Genomic DNA, 22,872 nt, shown 5'->3' with positions numbered 1-22,872 from the left:
CCAAACCACAACCCTGATCTGCTTTGTTTTCTAAACTGCTTGCTGGCTGAATCCAGATAATTTTTTTTTGGAGTTTTCTAAAAGCATTGTGACAAGGTAGAGTACTACATCTTCACTGAAGGTCCTCCTGTCTAACATTTGATTCTACTGTGTGGTTGTTGATCCACCAATGAGAGATCAGCAATGGAGCAGAGCAACTGCTGAAGCTGGGAAGTCTCCCAATGTTGGCCTAGGACTTCCCTTGCCATGCTGTCTTTGAACACCTGTCCCTCTCATAAGTATGCTGATTTACCACTAAACTCAAGGAAGGACTACCAGAGAGTGTAGTATGGAGTACTATCATACCAACAGTGATCAAGTGCTAACTGGCTTCATATACTGAGCATAAGAATTGAGTGTGCCAGACCTTACCCACTCATTGGTCTTTACCTTTTATGGTGACAATAGCTTTGCTGACTGCCTGGCCGAGTGCATTGTTGGCAACCACTTTGTATTCTCCTTCATCTGATGGTGTGACTCCCGGGATCACAAGGGAACAGACCCCAAAATCATTTTTGCTGAAGAAAGAAGGATCCTGGGAGAGGCTCTTGCCATCCTTGTACCAAGTGATCTGTGGCACTGGATATCCAGTCACTGCACAGCTCATGTGACAATCAAATCCTAAAGTCACAATGTGTGGTTTCAGCTGGACAAGAAATCGCGGAGGCTGGTTTTGGTTGACCCCCTTATATCTTGGAAGCCTGACTTCAAATTTACCTGTAAGAGGCACAAAAATAAAATGAGATCACAAAGGGTTAAATTAAAGTTAAGCAAATGCCCTTCAGATATTTTGTGAATACACTTGGATCACTTCTGTTTATTCAAACAAGTTTTCTGGGGAAATTGTAACATGTAGGAGAAAAACTGACTCATGAGAGAATCCAATTACCGAATACTTCCTTTACAGTACAGGCAGTCAACAAATCAGCACTGGTTTACTTCAAAGCCCATTTACCCTTTGCTCGGTGAATACTCCAAGGTTGTACTGTTTCAGAAGGGTCACTGATTCCCATGTAGTTTTTTGCCAAAACCCTGAAATAATATTCTCGGCCTGGGACAAAATTGGAGACGGTGCACTTGTTGGTGTAAATGAGATCAGATACCATTTCCCATGATCCCTTGCTGGCATCACGTTTCATGACCATATAATAGAGGTTATTTTCTCTTTTCTCTGTTGGCGAAGGCTCCCAAATCAGAGTCACTGTATCAGGGACATTCTCAACCAGCTGAATAGGACCGGGCGATTCTGGGACATCTGCAAAATGAAAACAAATGAAGTCAGGTGCTATTGCTAGGATTTTGAACCACTTGTGCACCACCTCAAGTCCTCTCATAATTTCCTCCTATCGGAGCCCTCTATCAGAGCCATTCATTTGGCCAACACCTGAGCTTGCTCTCCAGGATGGATTTTCAAAAGAGGGCTCCTACTTTGGTCCAGTTCCACAGGCAATGTAATTTTTTTCCAAGTAAGATATTGATGGATATTAGGCCAGATGGTAGATTGTGTCTATTGCTATTAAGCTTATTATTTTGATGTCTTGTTGCTGCTAGATTTGGCTGGTTTTGTAAGCTGGCTTCAGTCACTGCTTATGGCAAGAAAGGCAGGATAAAAATGTTTTTTTTTTCAACAGGAATGCAGTGGGACAGAGTTCCGGAACCTCTTGAAAATGGTCACATGGTTGGTGGCCCCGCCCCTTGATCTCCAGACAGAGGGGAGTTTAGATTACCCTCTGCGCCATGTGACCATTTTCTCCGAGGGCAACCCACTGAGTTCCGCCACCTCTTTTCCCAGAAAAAAAGCCCTGTTAATAAATTAGTTTTAAAGTGAGGACTATGGCTTTTTTCGCATGGACAATTTTTGCCACTTTTGGCCCCATACCTCTTCGGGGTTTCTTTCAGATTTCAGATGATTAACTCCACCTTCAGATTTCAGTGTGGTGTTTCTTGAAATCTGCTGCATTAAAATCTGAAGAGGGAGATAATTGTCTGGAATTCAGAAGAAAACCCAAAGAGGTATGGGGCAAAAAGGAGCTGCTAGTTTGGAAGATGGGTACTGATGGAGATGATAAAGAAAAACGGTGTATAGGGAATCAGGAATGACACTGGAAAATCCTTGACTTGGCTCTTCTGTACATTAATCTTTTATAAAGAATAGCCACGGGAGACCCCAATTTGGATTGCAACAAAGGCTGCTTTCATACACATGGAATAATGCACTTTCGATCCACTTTCAATGCATTTTGCAACTGGATTTTACTGTAGCCATTTCCACACAGCTACTCTTTCCCATCCTTGTCCTGCTTAGTGTGTGTTTTGTTGAGTTGCTCTGAAAACTCAGCATCCACACACACTCCCCAAAAGCACTTACCTTGCACTTTGTGGTTGCAGGCAGCCTCAGCAGCTCCTAGAAAAAGTGGGTTTGGCAGAGAGGTCAGGCACTTTTGTCAGCATTGCCCACCTCCCTTTCAAATGTTTGTGTGTTTTTTTTTTGCTCTGAGCATGTATTATTACAGGCTGAGAACTTGGAGGGAGCTGCTGGGCGGCTATTGGAGGCTTCCTTGGAACACTTTTAGCATCTACATGCCCAGGAATGAAGAAAAAGTACTCTGACCAGCTGCGCCAAAAGAAAAGACTGGAGAAAGTGTGTTCGCAAAAAAAACACCTGGAAAACAGTAGGTATATGCCCTGCACCAGGTTTGCATAGCACCAGGAGGATGTGTGGAGGGAAGAGGAAAAGTCACCAGTGTTCTGTGAGTAGGCCATCCCTTTAAGGACATGTGGAAGCAGCCTGTGTGAGATGGGAAAATCCAGTTGTAAACAATCGCTAAAGTGGATTGCATGGGCAGTATTCAGTATATGTGAAAGCAGTTAAAGGCATGATCGCACTCTTCTCCCCCCACCCCAAACTGGGTGAGGTTTTTCAAACATCAAATCTCCCTTACAGAACAGATATTAGTTTGCATATCGCTCTACAGTACGTTCTCCCTAGTGGCACCTGATGCTGGAAAAATGGGACAAGACTAAAAAGTTAACCCCTCTATTCCTGATCCACATTTGTGTCTTCCCACTGCTGCTCTTTTTTGCAGGGAAAGTGTGCCAGAAACCAGATCATGGATCTTCAGCATCTTGTCTTGCTCAGCCCTGATTTTAAGACTTTAGTCTGGCTCATATTCTGCCTACTCAGAAGTAGAGATGGGCACGAACAACAATATGAACAAAAAAAGTCACGAACAGCCCAATCAGCTGTTCGAGAACAAGCTGTTCATGAGGCCCCATTCTAAATGGACAGCCGGTTGTTGCAAGCCTGTTTGTTGCTGTTCGTCAAGCCAGACAGTCTGGCACCTGCAATCAATTCCCTTGGCAACTTGGGCGGGGATTGTCTGAACTCTGTCTGAACTCCTGCTGTTGCCCTGGAAACCCCAATCTAAGCCCAATTTAGCTTGATAGGCAGGTCTTCCTTCCAAGTGTGGAGAACAAATTTGTTACAAGGAAGCAAAGACCAGGGGGGAGGGGGGCTCCCAGCTCTGGCTTTTCCGACAGTGGAGAGGGAGAGACAGCTGCTGTTGGCATTTTGATAGAGAGACAGGGAGAGTGCATTGGAGCTTGACTTTTCTTTTTGTGTGGTGGAATAGGGATCTACCCCTTCAAGTTCCAGGGCTGCTGCCAGGCTCTGGGGTAAGCTATTTTTTATTATTGGTACCTTTCCTGGTGCCTGCTCAGGTAAGGTTTCTGGGAGTGGTGCAGTAGGGATCTACCCCTTCAAGTTCCAGGGCTGCTGCCAGGCTCTGGGACCAAACTATTATTTATTATTGGTACCTTTCCTGGTGCCTGCTCTGGTCTGGTTTCTGGGGGTGGTATAGTAGGAATCTTGACCAAACTTGGATGGTGGCTGGAGGAGAGCCTGCTGGCCCCCAAGAACATTCAACCACAAACATGTTTGTGAACAGGTCATGCTCGTAAGTGTTCATGAGTCCCTGTTCATGGATGGCAATGAACAACGAACATCATGTTCAGGTTTTTTTCTGTTCGTGCCCATCTCTACTTGTGATCTCTAATTGCCTCACAAGCTTTATCCCTTTTATGGACAATCGAAAACCTGCATATCTCCTGCTTGCTTAGCTCAGAGACAATTCATTAGGCAGAATATGCTACTGAGCCTGTTTTCAAGAAGAATGAATGCGTCTTGCAAGTTCTACATGCACTGTTGCAAACCCTATGTGTGCTTGTTACCTGTGACTTGAACTAGAAAGCTGAAAGTCTCTTTCTTTCCACGCTCAGTTTGGAGGGTGATGGTATAAAGGCCACTGTCAGAAAACTCAGCTCCAGGTACAATGATCTGGGTGAGGCCTTCTCTGGTAGCAGTTGTGGCTTTATGGGGCAGAGAAAGCCCATCCTTCAACCAAATCACTTCAGGATTTGGGGAAGCCTATTGAAAAATAAACACACACTGAACCCACTCTGTTTTTAACAGTAGCATACTGTTCACCTAGGCCACTGGCACAGCCCCTTCCTTGTTCACTGGTGGGTCACACTCAATGGCTGGGCCCATGGTGAGTTCTGGGGCTGCCCTGGCCAGCCCCCCCCCCAGCGGGTCCCTCCCTTGCGGCAGGGCAGTTGCCACACACACACTCCTTGCTGTGGGCTGCACCTTCGAGGGGGGCAATGCACCCTGCCTGCTGCTCAACCATGTAGCTCACCTCACCCGCGTGCCTTCATGTGGGTGCCATGACCACAGGAGCATTTGCTTGCCACTCACTCACCTGTCATAGGGGCAGCACAGCCCTTGAAGAATGCTGGCAGGTTTGTCAGGGGAACGGTGGGATGTGCACTCCCAACTGCAGCCTCGCCTTGCTGGGCTCAGCTGCCAGTGTATCTCTCCCATGAAAGTCCTTAGGGAGCGGACGAGCAGTGCTGCAGGTACATAGGCATGCAAGTGCCTGTGGCACGGTGGACCTCAGGATTGCGCTGCCCATATATTCTACAATGCTTATACATACATTAGAACTATCCAGAACTAATGTAATATGCTGCATTGGGAGTGCCCCCCAAAAGTGTCTGGAAACTACAATGGGTTCTAAGTCTGATGATGAGAACTCTAATGGGAATGTTGTGGGGAACAGATAACTGCTAAGTTGTTTCTGGGCACAGTTATAAGTGTTGGTAATCCCCTTTAAAATCTTAAATGGTCTAGGATCTGAGTAGCTGAAGGACTGCCTCCACTCGTATATACCCAAGCATCTTAGATCTTCTGCTTGACTGCAGTTCCATGGTTCAATGGGGATGGAAATAATGGTTTCGTACCCCTCCCCCCTCAGGGTTGTGCTGTTGATCACTCACGTTACTTAGAAAATCAAAAAGAGCTACAATTTTTGACAATATTGTTCTTTGCTATATAAGTGAAGCTCTACAAACCAATCACTGAAAATTAATTAAAATGTGATAGGACTGCCAAAGGTGATCCCCTGTAAAACAATTTTTTTCAGGATCAAACCTTAGCTTATGGGGTGCCACTGGGCTATTACTGAACTTAGGTAGCTTTTTCACTTTGACTTTGAAAGGTCAACATAAGCACCCAATTATAAATCTTGTTTAGTTGGAAGCAAGATCCAATGACTTAAAATTAGGCTCCATTCCTAGTATATATGTGTATGAATGCATTTTTAGTACAAGTTGAGGTTCAAAATATTAGAGCTGCGGTGGGGACTCACTTACTAGCAGGGAAGATATTTTCAGTGGCATTACCATGGTGAATATTAAGTGAGACACAAAAAGATTACAAAATTTACCGGCAGCCTGTACAACAAAATTAAGAAATCCATTTGTGGTGTTGTAGTCTGAGTTTCAGAAAATAATGGAATGTTCTCAGCAATGAGCTATACTTACTTCAAAAGGAATGCGCACACGGATGGTATTCCCAGCTTTGACCATCATGAAGCTTTTCATAGTGTCATTTATTAGGAGCTTGGGATGGACTGAAATGAAAAAAAAACCAAGCAAATTCCAGATTTATGATGCATACCTGGAGACACCTTGAAACTATAGTGAATGCCTAGACATAACACTTACTGCATGCCTGTGCATGCCTGCGTACATACACACACATATATATGCACACACAGACACATATACACAGAGAGAGCGGACAGAGAACAGGACTTTCCTACCTTTACCCTTCCCACTGCATCCCATTGAGCTCCATGAAATTCTGCCCCTCTAGATCAGGGGACCCTCACAAACTGTGTGGATTAGAGGACCACAGTGGAATTTAGGAGTAGATAATAATTGCCCTCTTTCCTCCACCAATAAAAATGCCATTCCATTAGTGTAAGTGTTGTTACACCAGCAAAGCAGCACCTTTGGATCCAAGCCATCATTTACTTACTTACTTACTTGTTTATTTATTTATTAATTAAATGTCATTTATAACCCACCTTTCTCACTGAGACTCAAGGCGGATTACACAGTGTGAGTCAGTCCAATCAATATCACATTTCAATATATGTGTAATGGGTATATATATGCTATTTGCAACATATAAAGAAAAAAAAGATAAGTTTAAAGATGTAACAATGTTGAACCAGAGCTCAGGCAAATTCTGTATTAAACAACATAGAAACTACGCAGTAGGATCATTCTTATCACAGCAGTAGTGAAGCCTATGGTTCCTCACTGTTTACAGCAATAGTGTAAAGCCTGTGGTCCCTCCTTAACCCTTTACTGATAGATTCCCTATCCTTTAACTGATGGATCTCTTGAGACCACTTCCTTACAGTACAGCCCTCCTATCTCAGCAAAAAGCTCTCTTGAATAATTCAGTTTTGCATCATTTATGGATAGCAAGATGAGTGGGAGCTTTCCTAACCTCAGGTAGACCATTCCGTAAAGTGGGGGCCACCACAGAGAATGCCCGTGTATGGACATTTGTTGATTTTCCCCATGTGAAGGGTGGCACTTTCAGAAGGCCCTGTTCAGATGAGGGAAGTTGTTGTGGTGAAATACAGGGAGAGAGGTGGTCCTGTAGATACAATGGACCAAGCCCATGGAGAGCTTTATAGGTGATAGCCAATACCTTGAATTGGGCTTGGTAACTGATAAGAAGCCAATGGAGTGACTGTAGAATGGGAGTAATATTCATAATTCTTCTAGCTCCCAATAATAGTTGAGCTGCAGCATTCTGTACCAACTGGAGTCTCCGAGTTAACTTAGAGGGGAGACCAATGTACAGTGCATTGCAGTAGCCAAATCTCAATGTTACCATGGCATGGATTCAGGTGGCCAGATTGGCTGTGTTAAGGTAAGAGGCCATCTTCCAGGCTTGGCTGAGTTTGTGGAAAGCATTTTTTGCAGCTGCCTTAATTTGCTTTTCTAGCAGTAGCACTGGATCCAATAAAACCCTTAGGTTCTTGACTGGGTCTGCAAAGGTCAGATGAACTCCATCAAAAGTGAGAAACACAATGTCCTTCAAGATCTCTGCTTTTCCAACCAGCATCACTTCCATCTTGTCTGGGTACAGTTTCAATTTGTTTGCTTTTAGCCATTTGACCACAGCAGTTAAGCAGTGACTCAAGAGCTCTCCTGCATCCCATGGTGATTTAGATAGTGAAATATAGAGCTGGGTCGCATCTGCATATTGTTGGCATCCAATTCCATAGCTATGAATGAGTTCTCCTAAAACCTTTACATAGAGATTGAATGACATGGGGTATAAGATAGCATCATGTGGAACTCCACAAGATAATTTCCATTTCTGCAGATAGCTGGTCCCCAACAGCTATCCTTTGAGTCCATTCCAAGAGAAACTATTTAACCCAGTCTAAGGCACATCCCTTGATACCCACTTCTGCCTCCAAATGCCTCAATAAGATAGCATTGTCTACTGTATCAAAGGCTGCAGATAGATCCAGGAGGAACAACGAAGAAGCATGGCCCTTGTCTATGTGGAGATCATCAACTAATGCCAGCAGAGCAGTTATAGCCTGTCCTGAATCCCAAGTGAAATGGATTAAAAGCATCAGAGTTATCCAAGAAGATCTGGAGTTGGTCAGCTACTGCTCTAGAGATCACTTTGCCCAGAAGAGAAAAACCTGAATATATGGCACATCCAGATTTGCAGCATATTAAAAAGAATTATCTGTGCCTTTTCTCTGGTATCTGCAATAAGTGCTAGAGCTGTAAGGTATGGACCCAGCAGAGCTCTGCTGCATAAATGGGCATTTTCCTCTTCCCACAGCAACCTGCTACACTCTTTGAAATCAAGCTCCAGAGGTCAGTAAATCCCAGGGACCAGTATGGGAAGGAAATGGGACTCTGCAGGGGAAGAGTAATCACAAAAATTGCTTTTCCCCTTCATCTCCAGAGGATACACCTTCCTCACATGGAAAAGGACAGTCTTAAAAGCTAAAGTTTGAACAAATCTGTCTCAAATATACTTCATCAGTCTTTTCTTGAGACACTGCAGTCTATCACACCCCACCCTGCTTGTTCTGAATATAATATATTTTGATGCTTAGTTTTCCTTCTTCATTTTAGCCATTCAATCTTATTCTTTAAAACTTCCACCTTTGAACGAATCCTTTCTGCAACTCCCCTCACCCACCATTGCAAATTGCCCAACTGCCCACAACCCCTTGACATTCTGTGCCAATAGGCACCCTCAGAAGTGAACATGCCATATCTGTGCTGTGAGTTAATACCTAGGACAACCTTTACAATAAATACATGCATATCTATATTACTAACAGTAGTAATAGTACTATTAATAGTAGCAGCAGTAAGAATGGATTTTTTTTACAAAAATATGACATTTCTGGATTGTCTTTTATATACTAATAGACTTTGATCCAGAATAGTGTTTCTGTGTGCACAAGGATTTCTGCCCACATAGCATGTTTTCCTGCCTTTGCACCTTCTGTGGTAGCCCCAAATGCCTTCCAATCCTGTTCTTGGAAAAGGAAACTCATGCTCCATGGGTGGAAATCCTTGTGTCCATGGAAAGGGTATTCTGCATCCAAGCCATAATTCCCAATGCCCAAGTCGTCTGTTTTGACTCACCAGAGGGAGGAACAGTTTGGATGCAAGTGTCCAGTTCAACTGGATCTCCCAAACCTCCATCGTTGACTGCTCTCACACGCAGGAAATACATTTCCTTGGGTTTTAGCCCTCTCACTGTATAACTAGCCATTGGTATTGGGACAGGATTACACTGGGTCCACTTCAGAATGTCAGAGTGTCGTATTTCTACAATATAGCCCTTTGCTTGGCTTTCTTCCTCTGATTCTGGTTTCATCCATGACAAGGAGATGCTGGTGTAGTCAGCACTGACCATTTTAAGATCCCTCACTGGACCTGGAGGTTCTGGAAAAGGGATGATTAATTAAAATTTCTACATTTCAAAGACTTTTACATTTCTGCCTCCATTACCTTCATTGTTTATTGTAATGTGTATTAGTACCCTGTTATTATTTATTTATTTATATATTTATGTATTTCTTGTATTTATAGTCTACCTTTCTCAATGAGACTCAACTTACACAGTGTAAATTGATACAATCAATATAAAGAGCAATGTACTATGACTGGAATTACAGCAATCTGAATAAGAAGAGCATATTTGACATGAATGGACTGGGACCAGCATACCTGAGGGACCACCTCTCCCCATATGTACCTCAGAGAGCTCTTAAGATCTGCAAGTAAACACCTACTGGTGGTCCCTGGCCTCAGGGAGGCTTGGCTGGCCTTGACCAGGGCCAGGGCATTTTCTGTCCTGGCCCCTACCTGGTGGAACTCTGTCTGAAGATACTCGGGCCCGCCAAGATCTTGTATCTTTTCGGCAAGCCTGTAAGACAGAGATGTTCTGCCAGGCATATGGTTGAGGCCAGCACTGGATCCATCTAATTAGCCTCCCTGCTGGTCTCCTGTCAGTGGGGAGGAGAATATGGTCCATCTGCCTCTCCATGCTTGAGGAGTTAGAGGTTCACCAACCCACACCTCCACCCTTTTCTTCCCTTGTGTATGGTGGACAGGGAAAGGGGGAAGGGTGCACCACCTGGAATGTTGAAATCCATGTTGGTACTGAGTTTTATGTTACTGGTTTTATTTGTAGTAATTTATCTATGATTGTAACCCGCCCTGAGCCTGCTTGTGGGGAGGGCTAAAAATCCAATAAATCAATCAAAATCAAATTATGATACACACTGCAGAAACAATACAGAAAAATGGTATTACATCATTAGAAAACAATGCAGCAACTACAGGTCAATATGTGGAACAAAGTGAAGATGTTTCCTATACATACTGGTATCATCCAGAGTCCCTTTCCCTTTATAAAACAACTTCCTGAACCATTAGGTTATATTATAATTCTATTACCTTTTATAAAAGACTTCTTGAACAACTCCATTTTCCTAGGTATGGTGGAAAAGCTCTACTCACAGTTCTTCCTATAAGTGGCAATTGTTCCTTACTTTTTATCCACGTTAGTAAATTGTCCTCACTTTTTAATAATTCACTGGAAATCCCATAATGTTCCACTACCAACAGTATTACAATACCTTGTGTTACCATATTTGTTACATACTTGAGACTCATAAACTGTAATAAACTAACATGTAGAAATGCCACTGCTATATTTCCCTCCTTATGCTTTTTCTCATGATCAGTTCCTTGTGGGTGTGGCTAGTGAATATTTCTATCACTGCGGCTTTCCTTAACACAAGGTGCAGATTCAACAGTACTGAGGTGATTGGTTGTCACTTCTTGTGATCTATTTGACATAGAGATGGGCATGAACCAGGAAAAAAATGAACTGTGCAGTTTGTGGTTCGTCGCATTTCATGAACCTGCCCCGGTTCGTGGACCGTTTTGTTTGGTTCATAAAAACGTCACATCCAGGTCAACAAACTGTCACTTCCGAGTCAGCGGAAGGTCACTTCCGGGCCAGCAGAAGGTCTGCAGGAAGTCCATTCCTGTTGCCTAGGAAACTGATTGCTCGGTGCCAGGCTATCTGCAGTGACGAATCAAAAAATGAACCAAACGAACCAGCCTAAAGTTTGTGGCGGTTCACCAGAAATGGGCTCTGATGAACCAGTGATTCGCGAACCATGAACCAGCCCGGTTCATCACGAACTTTGGTTCGCATTTCAGTTCGTGCCCATTTCTAATTTGACATGTTAAACACAAATTTCATCAAGTGATCAGGTGCATTTATGAACATGTAAAAACATTTTGTGTGAATTAGCTTTCGACCCACAATCTATGTTGCTTTCCAGAGCCATATCCAGTAGGAGATATTGTCCAAACCACTTACTCATGGGATCACGAGCAAAAACAGCTTCTGAGGGTGAGCTAGCCTCACCCACCCCTGCATTATTGATAGCAGCCACACGGAATTCATACTGCAGGCCTTCCTTCAGATCAGTTACTGTGTACTTCCTGTCTATGGAAAGAAATAATAAAATATGATCATGAAACTTCTTTTTGCTATCTTACTGGTGTCAGTCTTTTCTTAAAGGTATCCTAGTTTGAGTTCGGTAGTAAACAGCTACAGAAGAAATAATAAGGTCTTCTTTGTATAATATAGTTGTCTGTTTCCTGGCCATAACACCACAGCAATATTTGCCTCAGCTTACACCTGTCCTATGAATCCCATCACAGAATGACCAATAAAGAGCTGTGGTGTTTTCACACGTCCAAAGCCTCTGGAAGATTGCGCAAAGTGGAACAATCCCATTTAATGGCATGATTTCTGACGTCATCATGCCATTAAAGGGGATCATGCCGGGAAATTGTGCTAGGAAGATGCTTCATGCTGTGAGTTTTGCACGATCTTCCAGATGCTTATGGGTGTGTGTGAAAACGGCCTGTGTATTACCACAGCATCGGCATCAGCACTACTAGGAAGAAGAAGGCCTGATAGAACTTCCATATGATTATCTGAAGGAGTTTGTGGTGTGGAGGTTACACAAATGAAATGTAAACAGTATAAATGAGTTGTGCTACCAGCTTCTCCTTTCAATTATCTGTGTGCATAACAACCTTATCACAAGTTTAAACAACAATAATATTAAGCCACAGTGTAAAAAATGCAGTTATTCTAAAACACACTTTGCTAAGCATGAGAAGTAAGAATTCTTTAATGAGTGATGGAATAGAAAGGTGAAATCCTGGCTGGGATATCCTGGCCCTTTAACCTTTTCCACAGCACTGATTCATAGCTTTGACCACTGTATTTCTTTCTTGCTCATGGCATAACCCCTGCCAAGTTTCATACAAGGTTCAAGTCCAATAGAACCTTAAAGACCAACAAAACAGTGCTTTTGATGGTCAAAGCTCCCTTCATCAGATACAAATAGGAATGGAGATCCCCAAGCCTTTTTATCCTAGTCAGGCCGCAGGCCAGAAGAGAAATCATCTGCAGCGGAATCAGTAGCAGCAAAGGTGATTCTTCTGGACTTTGCTACCAAGCTGGTGAGAGACAGTTTGGAGTAGTGGTTAAGAGTGTGGGACTCTAACCTGGAGAACTGGGTTTGATTCCCCACTCTCTCAGCCCCACCCACCTCACAGGGTTTTTTTTGTTGTGGGGATAATAATAACATATTTGTAAACCACTCTGAGTGGGTGTTAAGTCATCCTGAAGGGCAGTATATAAATCAAATATTGTTATCATCATCATCAGAACCAGCAAGACTTTTCTAAAACAACAATCCATTTCCCCTAGGTAAGCAGGTTTTCTACAGCCTTGTTCAAAGCCTTATTTTCTCATGGAAGAGCTACTAGTCCTAAAGAGTAAAGGAAACTTCCATATTCATAGGCAGTAAAAATCCAAAATTCAGTGCTAGCAGGATGCTGGACTAGATGGACCACTTATATGATCTAGCAGGGCTCTTCTGCTCATAACAGGATACAGCAGTGTCCAAACCAGCCTCATCTTCTCCCAGACCTAAATTAGTAACCTGCAGAGCAATCCTATGCAGTTACTCTAGTAAAAGCCCAAAGAAATAGCATTGCCCTGCTGCTGAGGCTAATCAGTCTTCTAACTTCTACCTTTAACCTCTTCTGCTCTCTTGCTCACTGAAGTCTTCCCAATATCTTCCTGATGTTGAACTGCTTACCTGTGATGGGCAAGTCACTGACGGGGGTCCAAGTGTTGCTGCCCTTTTTGCATTTCTCAATTGTGTAGCCTGAGATCCTTGAGTTGCCTGTTTTATGTGGTGGTGCCCAGGAGACACTGATGGCACCCTTGTTGGCACTGACAATTTTAGGAGGAGCAGGAGGGCCAGGAAAAACTAAGAAAAAATTATATTTATTATTGTTACAGCAATTCTACTTTATAATAAAAGGATAATTTCTAAGCACTTATATCTCTTGAACAGGTATTCAGATAAAAGTTTCTTTTCAAAAATTAGATAGTTAAGGAAGGTTGAGATTTTGTGGTGAGAGCTACAAGATGTTTAGTTATTCTCGGTAGGTTAAGTTCAGGATACATTTTATTTTCTTCTTGTTAGTAAACTGTAAGAATGCTGCTGAGGTGGCTGAGATTATATGCCATATTAAGTTTCAGTTGTGCTGATCTTTAATGCTAATAGCTGAGAACAATGGTAATAAAGGTTAAATTGTAAGCTCTCTTCTTAGCAACCATATCACTTCCATGCTCTGCATGCACTCACATAAAATAATAGCAGTGATAATGGTGAAAGGTTGCAGCCAAATAGACTGCTTAGTTGTCTAAACCTACATATACCTAATAACTTCCTCTCCTTGATTTCCTGGCCCACAATCCTTAACCTCCAAGTCTGTCAGACTTGTGGCTAGATAACGTTCTTACTCCAGACTACCTTCTGCAATTAGACAACAGTCCATTGTTTCCAAAAGGCTTTTACTGAAGAATTAGTTCATTATAGTCCACTAGCCTGATGGTTAGTTCATTATAGCCTGATGAATTAGTTCATTATAGTCCAGGATGGTACATGTGCATTGTTACCAATGACAAGCAAAGCATGAGATACAGAGTAACAGATCACAGCAGGCCCAACCTCCCCCCGCAGTTCTCAAAACAACCCCTTTGAAGACGGAAGAGCGAGAAGCTCCCAAGGCCGGTTCTTGGTGGAACGTCGGTAGCCAAAACAATCCATTTCTGCAAGATAGCTTCCTGGGAACCTTGGCACCTGGAAGAGAGAGCACTTACACACTGAAAGGATTAAAATGGAGTCAGTAAAGCAAAGGCATACATGAAAGCAGTCTGAACCTGACATTCTGCCCCCTCTAAGATGCCCCCCTCCAGGTTTATGTGGGTAGCGGGAGTGGAATGCCTTAATCAATCTAGGGGCACGAACGTGCATAGAGTTCACCCATTCATCAAATCCAGAATCAAAGTCCTTCCACCGAATGAGATAAAATAACTGGTTCCTTTGTATTTTAGAGTCTAGTATTTGTTGTACTTCATAGTGGGTTTGATCATCGATCAGAGTGGGGATTGGAGGTGCACGGGTGTGCCATTGGTTAGCAGGAGGGGCTTTTTTCAACAAACTCACGTGAAAGGTATCATGTACATGACGAAGATTCTTTGGCAGATTTAAAGCAACAGTCACTTTGTTGATTACTTTGCGAACAGGAAATGGTCCCAAAAATTTTAACGCTAGCTTGCGGCTGGTTTGGGTTGTTTTCAGATTCTTTGTGGAGAGGTAGACCAGATCACCCGGCTGTAATTCCCATTCCGCCGCGCGGTGGCGGTCAGCGTATTTTTTGTAATCCTGTTTGGCTTTGATGAGATGTTTCTTGATCTGCGTCCACTGTTGGGCTGCTTCCCCCCACCATTCGGTAACGTCGGTGGAGGCTGTAGCGGGGGGAGGAAGCGCCTCGAATGGAAAGGGCTTGAAGTGGAAACTATAGATGATTTTGAAGGGAGTTTCTCCTGTAGAGGCGTGCACGCTGTTATTATACGAGAATTCTGCCAGGGGGAGTAAATCAAACCAATTATCCTGTTGGAAATTAATATAACAGCGCAGGAACTGTTCTAATATCTGATTTGTTTTTTCTGATTGTCCGTCCGTTTCTGGGTGGTGGCTTGAACTCAGACCCTGTTCAATGCCCAGTAGTTGTAAAAGCTCCCGCCAGAAGTTGGCAACGAACTGTCCGCCGCGATCCGAGATCACCTTGGATGGAAAAGAGTGTATTTTTACAATATTTTTTATAAAGATGTCCGCTAGTTTTCTAGCCGAAGGAATAGTAGTACAAGGTATAAAATGAGCTTGCTTGGAGAATAAATCGACCACGACCAAAATACAATTGTGTCCCTTGGAGGGGGGCAAGTCTGTGATAAAGTCCATGGAAATTATTTCCCACGGTCGGCTTGGCGTTTCTAGGGGTTGTAGGAGTCCCAGAGGTTTTCCTTTTCGGGATTTGGTGCTGAGGCAGATGGGGCAAGACACTACGTATTGTGAAATGTCTTTGCGCATGCCCGGCCACCAAAATTGGCGCTGTACCAAATGAAGAGTTTTTAAGTATCCATAATGTCCCGCTGTGGGGGCATCGTGACAGCGTTGTAACACTTCTTTTCTCAAGCTTTTGGGTACATAGAAGCGATCCCCCCAGAGCCATTCCCCCTGGTTGGATTGTTGCAGTTTGTCTTTGGGCACATCCTCCCCCTCCTTTTCCACTTCAGCTTTCAACTTTTCTCTCCACCCTTGGTCAGTGTGAGGGAAATGGGTGGTGCGGCTGCGCGTTGTCACCACTCCCCCAAGTTACGTAGGTGAGAAGACTGTGTCTATCGTCTCCTCCCTTTTGCTTTTGTGCTGGGGCATACGTGATAGAGCGTCCGCCAAGAAGTTAGTTTTCCCAGGGAGGAAGTTTAATGTGAAATCGAATTTGGAGAAAAACTCCGCCCATCTCAGTTGTTTGGCGTTTAGCCGGCGAGGGCTGCGCAAGGCTTCTAAATTTTTATGATCCGTCCAGACTTCGAACGGATGGCGGGCCCCTTCTAACCAATGTCTCCAGGTAGTGAGAGCCGCTTTTACAGCAAAAGCTTCTTTCTCCCATACATTCCAATTCCTTTCCGCTTCTGAAAACTTTCTGGAAAGGAAGGCGCAGGGTTTGAGTTTTTTATCCGCCCCCCGCTGTAGTAGTACCCCCCCAATCGCCGTATCGCTGGCATCGACCTGTACTATGAACGGGCGACTTTCATCGGGGTGTTGTAGGACGGGTTCCGATACAAACTGCGTTTTTAGGTGGTCGAACGCCATTTGGCATTCTGCTGTCCAAGCCAATTTCGCACTTGGTTTTTTGGCTTGGTCCCCTTTATCTTTGGTTTTTAACAGTTCCGTTAGGGGGAGTGTGATTTGGGCGAAATTTGCAATAAACTCTCTATAGAAGTTGGCAAAGCCCAAGAAAGATTGTAATTCCTTGCGGGTTGTGGGGGTTTGCCACTGGAGTACTGCTTGTATTTTACTGGGATCCATCTTTAAACCCTCCCGGGAGATACAATAGCCCAAGTAAGTGAGTTCCGTCTTGTGAAATTCACATTTAGAGAGTTTAATAGGTAACTGGTTATTCATGAGGGTGGTTAAGACTTTCTTTACCAATTCTACGTGTTCCTCTTCGGTTTCTGAATAAATTAACACATCATCCAGATACACCACTACACCTTTATAGAGGAATTCATGCAGTACTTCATTAATCATGGACATGAAAACTGAGGGGGCTCCGGCCAAGCCGAAAGGCATAACTAAGTATTCAAATTGGCTGAGTGATGTGTTGAAGGCTGTTTTCCATTCATCCCCCTCTCGAATACGAACGTGAAAGTAAGCATCTTTCAAATCTAATTTCGTAAAGATCTTACCTTGGGCCACGACGTTGAGTAGATCTCTTATGAGCGGAATGGGGTAGGCATTGCTGGAAGAGACCGCATTAAGACCTCGGAAGTCCGTGCATAATCTTAAGCCCCCGTCTTTCTTTTTTACAAAGAGTACTGGTGCTGCATGGGGACTGTTAGCTGGTCGGATAAATCCTCTTTGAAGGTTGAGGTCGATGAAGTTGCGGAGCTCCTCTCTTTCGTTGGGACTCATAGGGTATAGGCGGCCTTTGGGCAGCGAGGCGCCTGGCAAAATTTCCACGGCACAGTCTGTCCTCCTGTGAGGAGGCAACGAGTTGGCTTCTTCTTCTGTGAAGGCTTGTGTGTACGCCCTGTATTGCTTGGGTATTAGATTGATTTCTTCTTGGGAGAGGAGAGCCAGTTCGGTTGTGGTAGGATCTTTTCCCCAATTTTGATTCCACCGATGACTTTTGCAGGACTCATGGGTGAAGGTGATGCTTCCTTCTGCCCAATTGATGTAAGGGTTATGATCGCATAACCATCGGCTTCCCAGGATCAAAGGGTACTTTGCGGTGGCACTAATAACGAAAGATCTTTTTTCCCAATGTTGCCCCATGCCTGTAATGACTGGCATGGTTTCTGTAGTTACTGGATTCATGTTAGTGCCATCCATTTGCTCGAAAATGACCGGTATGTCTAATTCTTTGACAGGGAGCACTAGTCCGTTTACCAAGGCTGGCGCAATAATGTCTCTAGAGCAGCCCGAATCAATGAGGGCTTGTACCCGGATATGCATCTTTTTGTCAGAATTTACTAAAGTCACTGGTATGAAGAGTATGGACCCGTACGGTCGGTTCGAAACTGGAACTGACTGAGGTTTGATCTGTCGGTTGGGTCCTTTCACGACAGATCCATTTCGTTTCCCAAGGAGGGGCTTTCTGGAGTCTCCCCTCCCGCCAACGCCGTCGGGTCATATTCCATAATTTCTTCCAATTCTAGCCCCCTCTCAGGGGGATTTCATCTCGGCGCTCCCCTACCTCTTGCCGCTCTGGGGGCTGGGGTAGGGCGCGTAGGCGCCGGGTAGGCAGCGGGGGCTGGGCGTCTGAGTTGGAGCAGAGGTCTTTGCACAGGCCGATAGGGACATTGCGCTGCAAAATGACCACTTTGTCCACACTGCAAACACAATCCTTGTTGCCATCTAGCATCTCTCGCTCCACGGATAGCGTAGCCAGCCCCCCGGCTCCCTCGAGCAGGAGTGGAGGATCGTCTTTGACCCGGAGGTTGTTGGTGTTGCTCCACCAAACGAACTTCCATCAGACGGTTTTCTACTTCACAGGTTAATTGTATCCACCCTAACAGCGTAGGAGGGTTATCTTGCATTAAAGCCCTGTCTAGCAATCTAGGGTTTAAACCCTGTTTGAACATGATTATTTTGGTGGATTCCTCACACCTTGGGCATTTGGCAGCAAGTTGTCGGAATTTGGCGGCATAGTCTCTAGCCGACATGTTGCCTTGCCTGATAGCCTGCAATTCTGTCCGGGCTCTGGTTTCTTCTAGGGGATCCTCATATTGAGCTCGGATTGCGTCTACCAGCCCTTGGAGGGTATCTAACTCGGGGGCCCCCACGTTATACAGTCCTACATACCAGTCAGCTGCTTTGCCGTGAAGACGTGACCCCAGATGTTCGATTTGACTAGCTTCACTTCCGAAAAGATGTCCCCAACGATTAAAAAATTGTACTACTTGTACTAGAAAAAATCCCAATTTGGAAGGGTCCCCATCGAACGTAGCATCCAACTTGACCCAACCCATCGGGAGGTCTTGTCGCGGAACCGGTGCCGGCATTGGATAGACATCGAGCGGTTCGAGGGGTTGTCGCGGGGCCGGGGCCGGCATTGGATAGACGTCTAGCGGGCCGAGGGGTCGCGGAGCTGGCGGCATCTGTGGTCTCTGTGGTAGAGGTTGTTGCGGGTGCGGTCGTGGCTGGCGCAGTGGAGGTACTCCCGGGCGCGGCTGGGGGAAAAGTCCTCTCGGTATAGGTTGCGTTGGCCGCGTTGGTGCTGGGGCCGCTGCCCCTCTTGGCCGCGGCTGATGAGGGGCCGGTCGTAATGGTTGGGGATGGAGTGGTAGTGGATGAAGCGGAGGCGTATCACCTCGCGGCCCCGGGGTTGGTCCCGCTTGCGTTGTAGGTGGAGGGGCTACCGGCTGATCAGCTTGCGTCGTGGTTGGAGGGAGGATTGGACCCCCCGGTTGTATTGGTTCCCCTCCGCCGTTGGTGGGACGGGGCTCCCCCGGTTGCGGTCCGTCACCCCCTCCACTGGTTCCGTCGTTAACTGGTCTGACCGGCTGGTCAGGCTGGGAATCATCTGGGCATGAATCATCTGGAACGGGTCCTTCTCCGGGGACCTCTTCCTCATCCCCCGTCTCTGGTGGCTGTTGCGGCCAGGGTTGGATCGGACCCTCCTGCCGAGGCAGGAGCGTTTGGAGATTGGCCAGACTCTGGCTGATGTCTGGCCATCCAGCGGGCCGCTCACGACCGCCGTCCCCCGCGACTAGCACCGACAGCAAGTGGACGGCACTGGCTAAACTTTCTTCCATATTTATGAGTCTGTTTTCCAAAAGCTGTACTCTCCCCATGGTTTCCTCACCCTCAGCAGCTTCGGCCGTCTGCGAGGTTTGCCCAGTTTCAGTCCGCGGCCCCGTGGTGAGCGTTTGCTGCCAAGGCAAGGGTGCCTCGTCTCCTCGCTCCTCTTGGGACCTCGCGGCTAAAACTCCTTTTGTCAGGCCGGTGATTGCCGATATACCTGAGTCAATGGCTAACGTTCTGCTCTGCAGTTGCACCCACTGGTGCTCACTTACTTCTTGTTGCCCCGACCACGGGGTGACTTCCGCATAATCCCAACTCAGGGTGCCACGGCGGGACGTATCCCACTCCGATTGTTCGGTCGTTCTATTCCAATATATCCAAGGTTGATCACCGGTTTGTTCAGGGATGGATTCCAGGCTACGCCGACTATCCAGCTGTAAGTGCGTGAACATCGTGCTGGCCCTCCTATCCCTGGTTTCCCTTGGTCGCGCACCCCACTGTGTCAGGGTAGGCAGCGATAGCAGTGGGAGAGCCATGGCCCGAGGCTGCGTATCAGCCCTGCTTGGAGCAAGGGTATAGATCGTTGTAACCGAGGAGTTATCCTCCCTCGGTGCAGGTACTTGAGTGTCCGAGCCTTGAGAGCCGGGAGAGGCATACGGGTCAAACAAAGGATCCCTGACAGGGACAGCTTTGGAGTCCGTCTGATCCGGCTTAGGCATTGGAAAATGGGATTGGTAACAAAATGTCAGACTTGTGGCTAGATAACGTTCTTACTCCAGACTACCTTCTGCAATTAGACAACAGTCCATTGTTTCCAAAAGGCTTTTACTGAAGAATTAGTTCATTATAGTCCACTAGCCTGAACACAAGGTCCAGGATGGTACATGTGCATTGTTACCAATGACAAGCAAAGCATGAGATACAGAGTAACAGATCACAGCAGGCCCAACCTCCCCCCGCAGTTCTCAAAACAACCCCTTTGAAGACGGAAGAGCGAGAAGCTCCCAAGGCCGGTTCTTGGTGGAACGTCGGTAGCCAAAACAATCCATTTCTGCAAGATAGCTTCCTGGGAACCTTGGCACCTGGAAGAGAGAGCACTTACACACTGAAAGGATTAAAATGGAGTCAGTAAAGCAAAGGCATACATGAAAGCAGTCTGAACCTGACACAAGTCTCCCTTGACTGTCCACTTCTTTCTTGTCTGTGGTGTACAGTTCTTCCTACTCGGTTCTTCCTACTCCTTCCTATCAGATTTTGTTCCATAAAACTTCCTCACTGCCCACTCCACTCCATTTTCTATCACCCATTGTTTCCTCAGGTCCCTGCTTTTCAGTCTACTACCTGCTACATACCACTTCCGTCAGCCAGCCTCTCTCTTATCTTGAGAGATGAGAGACCCATGCACCTTCCTTTCCACAGCTTCATGCCCCCTCTCTATCATCTTTTTGTTTTCATTTTCCATCTCCTCCTTCATTGTCCTCAAGTCTCCTTATCCAGTTTGTAAGGTTCCATTTTCTCAGTCCACTGTCTAATAGGCATTCTTCTGTCGGCTGCATTGTCTCTGTGCTCCTCTAAGTTTCTTTATGCCTCTTCCCCATCCTTGGCATACCCTTGTTGGCACTGACAATTTTAGGAGGAGCAGGAGGGCCAGTGAAACTACCAGTGAAACATTCCCTTACTACCAGTGAAAACGTTCCCATTCCAGACGCTGGACTGCAAATATCCTGATAGCTTTGTTTCCCAATAAGTTGGAAACGTTTGTGAACAACATTCCATGGCATCTCCCCAAATCCGTCAATTTGCAGCAGGGGCTTTATGGTCAAAAGTGTAATATAACACAGGTGTGTCCATTTTGTACTATGCATTTCAAGGCAGTTAGTGTCAGGATCAGAACGCTCTTTTGTATACCTATGCTTAACCGACTCCATATTTAATCAGTTCTGACAGTTAGGTTCTGTTAGGAATAAAGTAAATGCCATTTTCAAAAGTGAATTACAAGAATATTTATGAGTGATAATTCTAATTAATCCCCATGACATTGATGGCCAGTGTAAGTCTGTTTCTGAATCAAAATAAGAAGAGTTTGATAGACATTCAGCTTCATTTCTTCTATTGCTAATTAGATAATTAAAGTATTTTGGAGGATAGTGCAACAAAATGAGCAAATTGTGTAAAAGGCAGATACAAAAGGAGACATGAAAAGACAAAGAATATATATGAAAAGATAAAGACTATACAAACGCATGTGATTTTAAAAGATTACTGAAATTATGTATGTGAAACACTTTGCATGCTCAATAAGTGGTACATAAACGGTAAGCATTATTATGAGATAGAATGGGAATATCCAAATTCAGTTGAACCTAGTCTACTTTTCAGTTATGTGGCTATTCGTTAGTCGTTTGATGGGGTGTTAGACATTTCACAAATATCTGACAAACTTCCAGAAGCCCTCTATTACCTTTGGTAGCAGCCATCACCTCCTCCGATTCAAGGGCCTCACCGGTTCCCTCAGCATTCACTGCTTTCACCTTGAAGTAATAGCTTTTGTCATGTTCCACTTTGTTGGTGGTGAAAACAGTGCTGCTTCCTCTGGTTTCTCCCAATGTTAGCCAAGTTTTTCTGCCAACCTGCTGCCTCTCGATAATATACCTCTGTATTGGTTTACCCCCATCATCTTTGGGGGGCTTCCACTGGATTGTGATGCCACTTGCGGATGTGTCAACAACTTCTATTGGACCTACAGGTGGCTGTGGCTTGTCTGAATAAAGGAGAAAAACAAAGGATATGGAAAAGGTTGCCACTAGAACAGCAGCCATCTCTTTTGCAAGTAGTTGGCAAGATCTGTCCGGGTTCCCATCTGAAGATTCAGGCTGAAGACAGATGTGACATTTTTTTAAAAGCTCATATATTGAAACTGCTTTGTCACCTTTTCTTTTTATATTAATGTCAGTCTCTGGCATATCAGTGAATCAAATGGTTGATATGTTCATTTCCTTCCTTCTTTCTCCTCTGCCTGGTCTTTCCCCCCACCTTCTTGGAAACCACCGCACTCCATTGCTGGGTACCTAACCTGGAAGGGAAACATCCTCCTGCTATCTCAGGCACCAGTTGTGGAGAGCTTTGTTTCCTGACTGGAGGAGAAGAAGGCAGAAGTAATAAGTTAGTAACTGGGCAGGACTGGAAGAGAAAGACCAACACATCAGTATGCAATTTGCTGCTATGTTTCAGACCGATACTAATGTAGAAAGGGATCTGACAATGCAGCCATTCCTTTTAAATATACATCTGTCTTCAGCTATTGCCCAAGTAGAAAGCAGCTGGCTGTGAAATGCAGTATAAATCTCTATTTCCTCACCTTTCTTTCTTATTTATTTATTTCACCATTGCAAAACCATCACAAATCTAATTTAAAAGGGGGTTGTCCAGGTTGTCAACC

At 45.0% G+C, this 22,872-nt stretch overlaps 1 protein-coding gene across 1 annotated transcript in view; it reads right to left on the bottom strand.

Moving 5' to 3' along the window:
• Positions 1-22,872, bottom strand: part of IGFN1 (immunoglobulin like and fibronectin type III domain containing 1) — a 58,266-nt gene that overhangs the window by 3,197 nt on the left and 32,197 nt on the right. The window contains exons 16-23 of the mRNA XM_054981183.1: positions 21,895-22,194; positions 13,152-13,325; positions 11,348-11,476; positions 9,091-9,393; positions 5,923-6,011; positions 4,270-4,465; positions 995-1,294; positions 430-756 (exon numbers count right to left, since the gene is read on the bottom strand). Coding sequence (XP_054837158.1) covers positions 430-756; positions 995-1,294; positions 4,270-4,465; positions 5,923-6,011; positions 9,091-9,393; positions 11,348-11,476; positions 13,152-13,325; positions 21,895-22,194 — 1,818 coding nt within the window. The remainder of the gene's footprint in view (positions 1-429; positions 757-994; positions 1,295-4,269; positions 4,466-5,922; positions 6,012-9,090; positions 9,394-11,347; positions 11,477-13,151; positions 13,326-21,894; positions 22,195-22,872) is intronic.

Source organism: Eublepharis macularius, chromosome 5 (assembly GCF_028583425.1).
Source record: "Eublepharis macularius isolate TG4126 chromosome 5, MPM_Emac_v1.0, whole genome shotgun sequence".
Lineage (NCBI taxonomy): Eukaryota > Metazoa > Chordata > Lepidosauria > Squamata > Eublepharidae > Eublepharis > Eublepharis macularius.
This window is presented reverse-complemented; position numbering and strand designations above follow the sequence as displayed.